Below are 12,700 nucleotides of genomic sequence, written 5' to 3'. Positions count from 1 at the left end.
GTGGGACCCGCTGACGGGCACAGAGCCGCTGCCGCCTTCAGCCCCCCCTGCTCAGACGCCGCAGCGGGCGAACCTTTATCCACGTCCCTGATGGTCGTAGGGCTCTGGAGGATGGCTTCAGCAAGAAGGCACCGAGAGAAGGTGGCAGGTCTCTTCTGTAGTAGGAGAACGAGATGGGAGGCACGATGGGCCGCGGGCGGCCCCGGGATCGCTGGCAGGTGTTTCGGGCGCCGGCTCTACCGGCTGCCGCAGCAGAAGTGCCCGGGAGGTGGGTGAGCAGCAGGTAGCAGCGGCACAGGGGGACGGGAGCTGGTGGCATTTGCAGAAGGAGACTTGGAGATGGACTGAGGAGAGCAGGCTGAGATGATGGAAGGGCTGCAGGACCCATCCATCAGGTAAAACTTTGGCACCTGCTGCTGAACTCCCCGTGACCCTTCTGATGCTCAGGCTCGTGGGGAGCCTGGCTCTGTGGCAGGGCTGATGGGCGGTGACTCCTGTTCCTGGAGCTGTCATGGAGACAGGTAAGAAGAGCCAGGCTCCTTCAGACTGTGTGTACGACAAGCCCTGCAGGATCCAGGAGCTGAAGGTCGTGATGAAACTCAGCACCTTCCCCCACCTTCTCTCCCTGCTTTGATCCCTTGGGAACCCTCATGAATGGGGATGTGAGGAGGAGACTGCAGGGGTGGAGCTCCGTGTGGGATGTGCCCAACCTGCACACCCTGCTACAGCTTTATCTCTAGTCCTCCCAGTTACGACTGGAGCTTCTGTTTGCTTTGCCTCTTAGAGATGCAGCCAAGGAGCCATTCCATGGCAGCCTTGACATGCACCTCTGCAGGGAACTGCCCCCAGGGGTGCCCCTGTGCTTCGAGGAGCTGCTCCCCCAGCTCAGCAGCAGTGGAGAATCACCTTGGAAACCTCTTGTAGTAACATCAAAGCTTTCCAGCCTGGGAGCTCTTGGGCTCCACCTCTGCTTTTGCCTGCCTGGGCAGGGAAGTCCCAGCAGTTTAACGCACAGGAGCACACCCCTGAAAGCCACCAGGCCAAGCTTCAGTGCCTTATCCTTGGGGAGCCCAGGACTCCCATTCCAGCTACCTCCACCTTGCATGACTGCAAGCTTGCCTGTTCCATCTGATGCTGAGAGAGGTGGGACATCTGATACTTTGCAGGTGGGACAGAGGCTCATGGTGGCAGCGTCTGCCATGCTTGTGGCATGGAACGTGTCATCTCCACTGGCCTGGGAGTGGAGCAGGGCCTTGGCACTAGGGAGAAGATGGACGTGACATCCTGCAGCTGGTGCAGCTGGGCTGGCAGGAGCAGAGCTGCTAGGGCCATGTCCACTAGTGGAAAGGGAACAGCAGCAGAAAACATCCCTTGCCAAGATGCTGGGAAACAGGAGTTTCCACTTGCATGGTGGCTTGTCTCCAGGTGGCTCCTGACAGAGGTGGCCAGCAGGGATGTGTTCCCCTTGGACCTGGACTGGTGCCCTGCCAGAACTGTGCCTCATGAGGCCCTGTGGGACCCTGTCCCCTTCCCAGCCCAGACCAAAGCTCCTGTTCCCAGGCCTGCAGCCCTTCTCTGGGTGGGGGGCTAGACTTCCCTGAGGAGAGAGTTTGGGGAGCAAATCCCAGGCCCTGTGCTACGAACACCTTTCTGGCATCTTTGCTCAGCTGATGCTTCTTCAGTAGCTGGGTTTGTGGGTGTCTCAAAGCTCCTGCAGAGGAGCCAGGCAACAGCCAGGGCCTGGTGCCCTCTGCCACAATCAGCCCAAGTATTCCCGGGCTTTGAGTGGGCCCTTCCTAGGACATCCTCATATTCCTGTGTCTGTAGAACACAAGACATCTGGGGCCCCTCACTACAAGAAGGATGTCGAGTTGCTGGAGCGTGTCCAGAGAAGAGCCACCAAGCTGGTGAAAGGTCTGGAGAACAGGTCCTGTGAGAAGAGGTTGAGGGAACTGGGATTGTTTAGTTTGGAGAAGAGGAGGCCAAGGGGAGAGCTCTCATTGCTCTCTACAACTACCTGAAAGGAGGTTGTAGGGAGGTGGGAGTTGGGCTCTTCTCTCAAGTGAATAATGACAGGACCAGAGGAAATGGCCTGAAGTTGCTCCAGGGGAGGTGTAGAGTGGATGTTATAAAGAATTTCTTTAAAAAAAGAGTGGCTGGACAGTGCAACAGGCTGCCCAGGGAGGTGATGGAGTCACCATCCCTGGAAGTGTTTAAAAGAAATAGAGATGTGGTGCTCAGGGATATGATTTAAGCCCTGAATGGGTTGATGAGGTTATGGTTGGACTTGGTGATCTTCAAGGTCCCTTCCAACCAGGATGATTCTATAATTCTATAAGAAGGACATGGAGCTGTTGGAGTGAGTCTAGAGGAGGCCACGGAGATGATCCAAGGGGTGGAGCAGCTCTGCTCTGGAGACAGGCTGAGAGAGTTGGGGGTGTTGAGCCTGGAGAGGAGAAGGCTCCAGGGAGACCTTGGAGCATCTTCCAGTGCCTGAAGGGGCTCCAGGAAAGCTGGGGAGGGACTTTGTACAAGGACAGGGAGTGATGGGGTGAGGGTGAACAGTTTTAAGTTGCAAAAGGGGAGATGGAAATGAGATCTGAGGGAGAAATTCTTGGCTGTGAGTGTGAAGAGACCCTGGCCAGGTTGCCCAGAGAAGCTGTGGCTGCCCCATCCCTGGAGGTGTTGAAGGGCAGGTTGGATGGGGCTTGGAGCAGCCTGGTCTAGGGGGAGGTGTCCCTGCCCATGCAGGGGTTGGGACTGGAGGATCTTTAAAGTCCACCCAAACCATCCCACGATCTTGGCTGTCCTGCAGTGGTGCAGCAACGCTGAGCTCTTGAGCAACCCTTTGGGCTCTATGCTGGTGTTTGTCAGTGCTGCTCTGCCCTGTTGCTGCTCAGGGCAGATCCTTGTCCAGCAGCTGTTTGTAGCGATGTTTTATGCCCCATTTGCAAAGCCAAATGTCAGTGTGAGCACCTGTAGGGACTCCTGGCTGGGCAGGTGGGAGGGAGAGTGGCTCCGCATCTTTCTGCAGATCATGGAGGCAAAAGCTCTTTCTGGCTGGGAAGTTGTTTGTAACATTCTTCCGAGTACATCTGGGCTTTCCAGGGGACCTCTCAGTGTTTGGCGGGGCAGCCACCGGGTGTGCTGCTGATTGGTGTGTTACAGCATCACAAGTGTGTGTTTTGCTGTGGGGCTGAAGGGCTTTCCACCCTCCTCTTTGTCTTTCAGGACATGCAAGAGAAGGAAACCATCATCCCCGAGAGAGCAGAAGAGGCAAAACTCAAGGCCAAATACCCTAACCTGGGCCAGAAGCCTGGAGGCTCTGATTTCCTCATGAAGAGACTGCAGAAAGGGGTATTTATTTTTCAGCTGTGGCTCCTCTGTGTCCTCAACTCCCTCACAAACAGCCAAGCCCCAATCAGGCCAGCAGTATCTCACCAAATTTCCTCAGGCCAGCAAGTCTGTTGAAGCCATGGGCCAGGCTCCTTTTGGTGCCTGGGCTGGACCTGCCACCCAGGGACCACAAGCCTGAGGCAGTGACAGCTGCTGTCGTCAGGCAAGGCTTTCTGCCTGCTTAGAGCCCAACAGCTGCTGCCTCTTGGGTGCATTTGCTCTGTGTATCTCTCCCAGCTGTGAATTCCACCCTGTCTTCCAAATCTGGGCCCAAAACTTGGGGTCTAGAGGGGAAACAACTGTATAAATACCCCTGCCTGTGCTCCCCAGGGTGCAGTGGGGTCACTGAGATGCTGGGGGCTGCGTTTTTCCCTCTGCTCTGCACTTTGCTGAGTTGTAGCTGGTGCAAAGGGCACTGTGGTTGGTAGTGAGTCAGGAGGCTGCACTCCCAGTGCTGGCACTACTGTCAAAAGACAACTCTGCCTGTCCCCCCTGGCAATGAAATGAAATCCTCTCCCAGAGCTGTCTGTAGCCTCCTTGGGCTGTCACTGCTGGATGTCCCTGTGGAGCCTGGTGTAGGAAACAGGCCCTTCCTGAGCTGCTGGTGGCCATGTGCTATCCCCAGCTCTGAGCACACCATGTCCCCGTGTCACGTGCAGGGTTCAGCGCTGTCCTGCTGCTTCCCTGTCAGCCTGTCCTGGCAGCTGTGCCTTCTGCCTGCCCAGCCTTCTGCGCCTTCGCTTGCTGGGATCACCAAGTCTGGTGTTTTTTATGGAATCACAGGCTGGTTTGGGCTGGGAAGGACATCAGAGATAGATCATCTAGATCCAACCCCCTGCATGGACAGGTTCACCTCCCACCAGCCCAGGTTGCTCCCAGCCCAATCCATCCTGGCTTGAACACTTCAAGGGATGGGGCAGCCACAGCTTCTCTGGGCAACCTGGGTGAGGGTCTCGCCACCCTCACAGCCAAGAATTTCTTCCAAATGTCCAACCTAAATCTCTCCCAGTTTAAAGCCATTACCTGTTGTCCTGTTTCTACATCTCTTGATAAAAAGTGCCTCCCCAGCTTTCCTGGAGCCCCTTCAGGCACTGGAAGGTGCTCTAAGGTCTCCCTGGAGCCTTCTCCAGGCTGAACACCCCAACTCTCCCAGCCTGTCTCCAAAGCAGAGCTTCTCCAGCCCTCCCATCATCTCTGTGGCCTCCTCTGGACTCTCTCTAACAGCTCCATGTCCTCCCTGTGTTGGGGACCCCAGAGCTGGACCCAGCCCTGCAGGGGTTCTCACCAGAGCAGAGCAGAGGGGACAGTCCCCTCCCTGGCCCTGCTGGTCACGCTGCTGGTGACAGCCCAGGACGCGGGGGGTTTCTGGGCTCCAGTGCACGGTGCCAGCTCATGTTGAGCTTCTCCTCCCCAAACACGTTGAAGTCCTTCTTGGCTACTCCATCCATTCCCATCCAGCCTGGCTTTGTGTTTGGGATTGCCCCCTGTGCAGGACCCTGTACTTGGCCTTGTTGAACTTGATGATGTTGGCATGGGCCCACCTCTCCAGCCTGTCCAGGTCCCTCTGGACATCCTCCTTTCCCTCCAGCATGTCACCACACCACGCAGCTTGGTGTCATCACCAAACTTGCTGGGAGTGCATCAGTCCCACTGTCCACGTCTCTGACAAAGATGTCAAACAGCACCAGTCCCAGCACTGACCCTTAGGGAGCACCACTTGTTACTGGTCTCCATTTGGACACTGACCCATTGACCACTACTCTTTGTGTGTGACCATCCAGCCAGTTGCTCATCCACTGAGTGGTCCATCCATTGAATCCATATCATTCCAACTCAGAGACCAGGATATGGTGCAGGACAGTGTCAGAAGCTTTGCACAGCTCCAGGCAGCTGATGTCAGTTGCTCTCCCCTTGCCCAGCAGTGCCATGACCCCTGTGTAAAAAGCCACCAAGTTTGTCAGGCAGGATTTGTCCTTGGTGAAGCCATGTTGGTTGCCACCAGCCATCTCCACCTTTTCCACATGCCTTAGTAGAGTCTTAAGAAGGATCTGCTCCATGACCTGGCCAAGTACAGAGGTAAGACTGACCAGCCTATTGTTCTCTGGTCTTCCTTTTTTCCCTTCTTGAAAATGGGAGCTTTGTTTCCCCTTTTCTAGCCAGTGGGGATTTCTCCAGACTGCCAGGACTTTTCAAATACAATGGACAGAGGCTTTGCAACTTTTTCTGCCAGTTCCTTCAGGAGTTGTGGCTGAATTCACAGAATCACAGAATCGTAGGGGTTGGAAGGGACCTCAAAAGATCATCTAGTCCAACCCCTGCTGCCAGAGCAGGATCACCCAGAGCACATCACACAGGAACGTAACCAGTGGGCTCCAGTGAAGGAGACTCCACAGCCTCTCTGGGCAGCCTGTCCCAGGGCTCTGTCACTCTCACAGTAAAGAAGTTCTTCGTGATATTCATATGGAACCTCCTATGCTTCAGTTTGCTTCCATTGCCCCTTGTCCTATCACTGGTCATCACTGAAAAAAGCCTGGCTCCATTGTCCTGACACTCACCCTTTACATATTTGTAAACATGGATGAGGTCGCCCCTCAGTCTCCTCTTCTCCAAGCCCAACAGACCCAGCTCCCTCAGCCTTTCCTCATAAGGGAGATGTTCCACTCCCCTAATCATCTTCGTAGCTCTGCGCTGGACTCTTTCGAGCAGTTCCCTGTCCTTTTTGAACTGAGGGGCCCAGAACTGGACACAATACTCCAGATGTGGCCTCACCAATGCAGAATAGAGGGGGAGGAGAACCTCTCTTGACCTACTAACCACACCCTTTCTAATGCATCCCAGGATGCCATTGGCCTTCTTGGCCACAAGGGCACATTGCTGGCTCATGGTCATCCTCCTGTCTACCAGGACCCCCAGGTCTCTTTCACCTACACTACTCTCCAGCAGTTCAGCCCCCAACCTGTACTGGGACATGGTGTTGTTCTTCCCCAAATGTAAAACTCTGCACTTCCCCTTGTTGAATTTCATCATGTTTCTCCCCGCCCAATTCTCCAACCTATCTAAGTCTCTCTGAATGGCAGCACAGCCTTCTGGTGTGTCAGCCACTCCTCCCAGCTTAGTGTCATCAGCAAACTTGCTGAGGGTACATTCTATACCCTCATCCAGGTCGTTGATGAAGATGTTGAACAACACCGGTCCCAGTACCGACCCCTGTGGGACTCCACTAGTCACACACCTCCAACCAGATTCTGCCCCATTGACTACAACTCTGATTTCTTCCTTTCAACCAGTTCTTGATCCACCTCACTACCTGATCACCAAACCCATACTTGATCAACTTATCTACAAGGATGCTGTGGGAGTCAGTGTCAAACACTTTACTGAAATCGAGATAAACTACATCTACCGCTCTACCATCATCTATCCACCTAGTAATTTCCTCATAGAAGGCTATCAGGTTAGTCAAACATGACTTACCCTTGGTAAAACCATGTTGACTACTCTTGATGACCCCCATGTCCTTGATATGCTTAGAGGTAGTGCCAAGAACAAGTTGTTCCATCACCTTTCCAGGCATGGAGGTGAGACTGACCCGGGTCCTCCTTTTTGCCCTTCTTGCAGACTGGTGTGACATTTGCTGTCCTCCAGTCCTCAGGCACCTCTCCTGTTGCCCACGACTTACTGAAGATGATGGAGAGTGGCCCAGCAATGACCTCCGCCAGCTCCCTCAGCACCCACGGGTGCATTCCATCCGGACCCATCGATTTATGGATGTCCAGATTGCTCAACTGATCCCTAACCCAATCCTCATCTACCAAGGCAAACTCCTCTATCCTGAATTCTTCTGGGGCTATAGGGATCTGGGGCTCCTGGGGAAAGCCTGCAGGAGTAAAGACAGAGGCAAAGGAAGCACCTCTGCTTTCTTTATATCCTCTATCTCTAGGGCACCCACCTCATTCAGTAGTGGGCCTATATTGCCTCTAGTGTTTTTTATTTGCTGTATGTTTGAAAAAGCCCTTTCTATTGTTCTTGACCTGACATGCAAGGTTAAGTTCCAAGGAGTCCTTAGTTTTCCTAGGTGCCTCACTACATCCTCTGACAACTCTCCTATATTCCTCCCAAGTGACCAGCCCCTCCTTCCATGATCCATAGATTCTCTTTTTCCACTTGAGTTTGCCCAGTAGTTCCTTGTTTAACCATGCTGGTCTCCTAGCTCCCCTACTTGATTTCCTACCCATTGGGACGCTCTGATCCTGAGCTTGCAAGAAGTGGTCCTTGAATGTTGACCAACTATCTTGAGCCCCTTTACCATCTAGCACCCTGTCCCATGGGACTTCCCTTAACAATTGATTGAGGAGGCCAAAGTTGGCCCTGCGGAATTCCAGGGTTCTGGTCTTGCTAAGTACTCTGTTCCTCCCACACGGGATCCTGAACTCCACCATCTCGTGATCACTTCAGCCAAGGCTGCCATTGATCATCACTGCTTCAACCACACCCGCCTTGTTGGTGAATACAAGATCCAGCAGCTCCTCTTCTAGTCAGCTTGTCCACCATTTGCATTAAGAAGTTATCATCAATGCACTGGAGGAACCTCCTAGACTGTGAATGGCTGGCTGTGTAGGCCTTCCAGCAGATATTGGGTGAGTTAAAATCCCCCATGAGGACCAAGGCCTGTAGCTGCAAGGCTGATTTCAGCTGCCTGTAGAAAGCCTCATCAACTCCTTCATCCTGATCAGGAGGTCTGTAATAGACCCCCACAACTGTATCACCACTAGGTCCCATGGATTTGTGCACCTTCAGGGTCTTTAGCTGGTCTTAAATCTGCTCTTCTCCAGTGGGTGGATCTTCCTTCTCAGAGTCCTCTGTCTCCTGTAATGGATGGTATGAAGTCTTGCCTTTTGCTCAGTGAAGACTGAGGCAAAAAAGTCACTGAGCATCTCAGCCTCCACATCTTGTGTGACCAAGTTCTTGTTTCTTTCTGGAGAGGTCCCTAGTCTTCCTTTTATCACTGATGTATGTAGAAGCTTTTCTTGTTATCCTTTGTGTCCCTGGCCAGATTTAATTCTACCTGGACTTAAGCTTTCCTAACCTGATTCCTGGCTGCCTGGACAACTTCTTTGCACTCCTCTCAGGATACCTGTCCTTGCTTCTACGCTCTGTAGACTTTCTTTTTGCATCTAAGTTTGTCCAAGAGCTCCTTGTTCATCCATGGAGGTCTCCTTGTTTGTCTTCCACTTTGTTAGGATGTGTTGCTTCTAGGCTTGGAGGAGGTGATTCTTGAATACTGACCAGCTTTCCTGGCCTCCTCTCCCCTCCAGGGCTTTATCCCATGGTATCCTACCAAGCGGATCCTTGTAGAGGTCAGTCTGCTCTCCTGAAGTCCAGGGTAGTGAGATTGCTTTGGACCCTCCTTGTTACCATCCTGAATTCCACTGTTTCATGATCACTGCAGCCAAGGCTGCTCTTAAGCTTCACGTTGCCCACCAGCCTGTCTTTGTTGGTGAGAACAAGGTCCAGCAACGCACCTTTTCTCATTGGTTCCTCTATCACTTGGAGAAGGAGATTGTTTGGAACACATTCCAGGAACTTCCTGGTTTGCTTACACCTTGCTGTTGTTCCTCCAGCAACTGCTCCTGTAGAGCAGCCTGTAGAGGCTTCATCTGCTTGGTCTTCCTGCTCAAGTGGCCTGTAGCAGACCTCCACTATGACATCTACCCCTCTCTTCCCTTTAACCCTGGCCCATAAGGTTTCAGTCCTCTCCTCCACCCTCAAGTGGAGCTCCATGCACTCCAGTTGGTCACTGATGTAGAGTGCAACACCCCTTCCTGTCCTTCCTGAAGAGCTGATACTCCTCCATTCCCACATCTCAGCTGCAGGAGCTATCCCACCACATCTCAGTGATGCCCAGAATGTTGTGGTCCTGCAGGCACACAGGGTTGTGTCTGCGCTGCTCCCCATGTACGTGGAAGCATTTCAGTTAAGCTCCCACTGTAGCTGCCTCCCTGGTTGGGATGACTTTCTCCTGCAGTGCAGGTGTTCTGCTGACCTGTGATCCTTCTCCAGGCCCAGGACATCTATTACTGGCAGTTGTAGGTCCCAGCTCCTAAAGAAAGCACAGAGAGGACAGTTTTTTCATGGCTTGGAGGTGAAATGGAGAAGGGCTTTTTGTGAGAACTGGGCTCCCTCAGGCCTGAAGGCACATCAGGGCAGAGCTGGACTCTTCAGAGCTACTTGTCTGTAGCACCAGCTCTGCTGTGGGGTTCAGCCTTTTCTATCCCACTGGGAGGGCTGAAGCAGCACCAGGGAGGAGCTCAGGGGCCCATGGTGATGTGTGTGATCCGGGAGCAAAATGCCCTTTGACCCCCAAGTTGGTGGCACTGTGTGGCAGGGAGGGGCCTCCAGCCATGTATTTGCAGCCCTTCCCCTATGTAATTTTGGCTTTTGGGACCCTGGACAGTCTGGCAAAAGCTGCAGCCCTGTCCAGGCTGTGCTTCCTGGGGAGAAAATCCTGCCTCTATCACATTGGCTCATCCGTTCACCAAACCAGAGTGAACTGTGTCAGCAAACAACCCCTGGCTTTGCCACCAGAGCTGAGCCTCTGCCTGACGGTGGCTGCTGAGGTGGCTGTGCTGGCGTCTCTGGGCCAGGATGGAATCCCTGTGGAACTGAGTGTGGTGCAAGGGCAGAGCAGGACAAATGTGGACTTAACCACCTGAGCACCACACCAAGCAGGGAAAGCTACAGACACTCAGAGGTGTGTCCGAGGGCAGGAAGGTGCCCTGGTGGCTGCCCCTGGGGCAGAGCTTCTTCCAGCCAGGGCAGGGCTGAGTCATACTGGGGTTGTGGGATGAGGGCTAAAGGCCTTTTACATCGAGCCAGACTCCCTCACTTGGATTTTCCCCTTATGTGATTATATTGTGACTCAGTTTTGAGCAACCCCAGCAGCTCCTTCAAGGATCTTCCATTCGTGGCCAGATGTTTGTGTGTCTGCCGTGTCCCCATGCTCCTACAAACCAAAGTAACTGAAGCTCCTCTCCTTCTTCCAGCAAAAATACTTTGATTCTGGTGACTACAACATGGCCAAGGCAAAGATGAAGAACAAGCAGTTGCCAAGTGCAGGGCCAGACAAGAACCTGGTGACAGGAGACCACATCCCCACCCCCCAGGACCTCCCACAGAGGAAATCCTCGCTCGTAACCAGCAAGCTGGCAGGGTAGCCTGCCTCACAGGCTGGGTTTCTTTCCTACTTTCTTTTTTTCTTTTGGCTAAATGGATTGATCTTCACTGTACCATAGGGTCAGGATCACCAGAATACACATAGTTATTTGAGTATTTACAGCAAACACACACCAAAACTGAGCAGGCGAGTGAGAGGCGTTAGTAGCCCGGGACACACAAGCAGATTTGACTGGGCTGTTCCTTTCAGCCCGTCGGTTTTGCTGCCTTAACTTCTACGTTGTTTGGAATCATCCTTGCCTGCAAGGCCACCGAAGTGTGGCCTCCTGGTGGGGGCAGTCGAGTGGCCCTGGGAAGGAAGTGCTCGGAGGAGTCGCTAATTGCTTGGTACTGGGAAGGAAGGGAAAGCTCAGAGCTGTGGCTCGTTAATGCTTTTCAGACATCTGATGTCTGCAGAAGAAGATGTGAATGGGCAAAGGGATACGTGATGTGGGAGTTTAGTTAGGTGTGTGCTTTAGAGCTGCTAAGTGAAGAAATTAGCTGATAGACAGAAAATGATGTGGCTGTGTTGGTGGGCTGAGCTGCCTGGGATCTGTCCCCTGCTTGCACAAAGCAGCTGACCTCACAGGAGGGGGTGATGTGTCCAGTGGCTGCTGTAGGTGGGCCAGGAGGGTCCAGCTGTGTCTGTGTGTGGCTGTGCTGGGCACAGCACAAGGCTCACAGCTGCCCCAGGGGACTTGGAGGCAGTTTCTCTCTGGTCAGTTCTGGCCAGTGAGGCTGTCTGCCCTGGGGTGAGACAGCTCCTTGCTCAGCTGTGGAGTGGGCAGCAAAAGGTAGTGAGCTGGATCCCACCAGCAGCAGAGAATTTGGGACACAGGAGTGTGGCCAAGCAGGCAGGGCCCTCCCTGGTCACCTGCAGCCCCTGCCTGATGCCAGACTATGGGACTTGCAAAGCCAGAGCTGGCAGCAGCTGGTGAGGCAGATGTGATCTCTGGAGGGAGAGGCTGGACTGGGAAGAACCACCCCAGGAGGGCAAAAGCACTTGAGATACTGTGGAGATTAGGAAGGGAGGAGCATAGAGAAAAACCTGGGTGGACAGTTTCAAACCAAGTTTGGATTGTTTTTTTTCTCTCCCTTTTTTTTTTTTTTTTTCTTCTTGCTTTTAAGGCCTGGGGGAGGGATAAAAAAGCCTGAAGGAGAACCCACCAGCAACCCCACAGGCTGGTGAGGTGGCTGCAGCCTGGGGGTGGCGCTGGGTAGGCACTTGAAAAGACTGGCCAGAGAGGTGGTGATGGAATCATTGGCCCTGGAGGTATCAAGGAAAAGTGTAGATGTGGCACTTCAGGACGTGCTTTAGTGGGCATGGTGGGTTTTTTTGTGGGTTTTTGTGGTGGTTTTGGGGTTTTGTTTGTTTGTTTGTTTTGGGGGGGTTGTTGGTTTTTTTGGTGTTTTTTGGTTTTTTCCCATTAGGAAAATCCAAGGCAGGGAGGCATCAGGGGGGCACTGCCCAGGCACAGCTTTTCCTCTCATGTATTCTTGGCTGCTTGGTTGAGACTTTCCTGAGAATCTTTTTCACCCTTGCGCTTTCCTGCTGCTGGCTGGGGCGAGGAACCTGGTATTGATTCCCAGGAAGAGCATTTGCCAGGGGTGCCTCAGAGGGTCATATCTTCCTTCAGCTGGGCTGGAGCAAGCCAGCTCAGCCCTGCTTGCCAGGGCACCAGGAGTGAGGGGCTCCCTTGCCAACCCTGTGGAGTGGGGGGAGTGGGATTCTGTGCCTGCTAACCACAGGGCACTGCTTTGGTCTCTGTCACCCTTCTGGACCCTGTGTGACCTGGTCAGGGTGGTGCTGAATGTGCACCCTCCTTGGATGTTCTGCTGTCTGTCCCAGCCATGATGTAAATAGATCTGAATCATCTCTATAAAAATATATCTAATTTTTTACATGTTCCTATCTCCTCTCTTCTAGGGCGGTATGCTTGCTTTTTATTAAAAAAAACACAAAAAACCCCAAACCAAACAAACAAAAAAAGAGGAAAGGGGCTGCCCCTTTCCCGAGGGGACAAAGGGAGAGAGGACAGCTCTCAGCGACATCTCTCCCTGCTGGTCAGGAAATGCCGGCATGGTTGCCCAT

The 12,700-nt window shown here is 53.2% G+C and overlaps 1 protein-coding gene across 1 annotated transcript; it reads left to right on the top strand.

The window, feature by feature from the left end:
- The first annotated feature begins 185 nt into the window (after positions 1-185).
- Positions 186-10,610, top strand: ENSA (endosulfine alpha). The gene is made up of 3 exons (XM_009996050.1): positions 186-272; positions 3,232-3,357; positions 10,440-10,610. The coding sequence occupies exons 1-3, from the start codon at positions 186-188 to the stop codon at positions 10,608-10,610; spliced, it is 384 nt and encodes a 127-aa protein (XP_009994352.1).
- The last annotated feature ends 2,090 nt before the right edge of the window (positions 10,611-12,700 follow it).

The sequence above is a fragment of the Chaetura pelagica genome, unplaced genomic scaffold (genome assembly GCF_000747805.2).
Source record: "Chaetura pelagica isolate M959 unplaced genomic scaffold, ChaPel_1.0 scaffold270, whole genome shotgun sequence".
Taxonomy (NCBI): domain Eukaryota; kingdom Metazoa; phylum Chordata; class Aves; order Apodiformes; family Apodidae; genus Chaetura; species Chaetura pelagica.
The sequence above is the reverse complement of the archived record's forward strand: the minus strand, read 5'-3'. Positions and strand labels throughout refer to the sequence as shown.

What these genes read in the sequence shown, in the direction of transcription:
- ENSA (XM_009996050.1), top strand. Translation starts at nt 186, where the DNA reads ATGGGCCGCGGGCGGCCCCGGGATCGCTGGCAGGTGTTTCGGGCGCCG. An exon ending in CAGAAGTGCCCGGGAGGTGG is followed by an intron (nt 273 to 3,231) that starts GTGAGCAGCAGG and finishes TTTGTCTTTCAG; the next exon opens with GACATGCAAGAGAAGGAAAC. An exon ending in TGAAGAGACTGCAGAAAGGG is followed by an intron (nt 3,358 to 10,439) that starts GTATTTATTTTT and finishes TCCTTCTTCCAG; the next exon opens with CAAAAATACTTTGATTCTGG.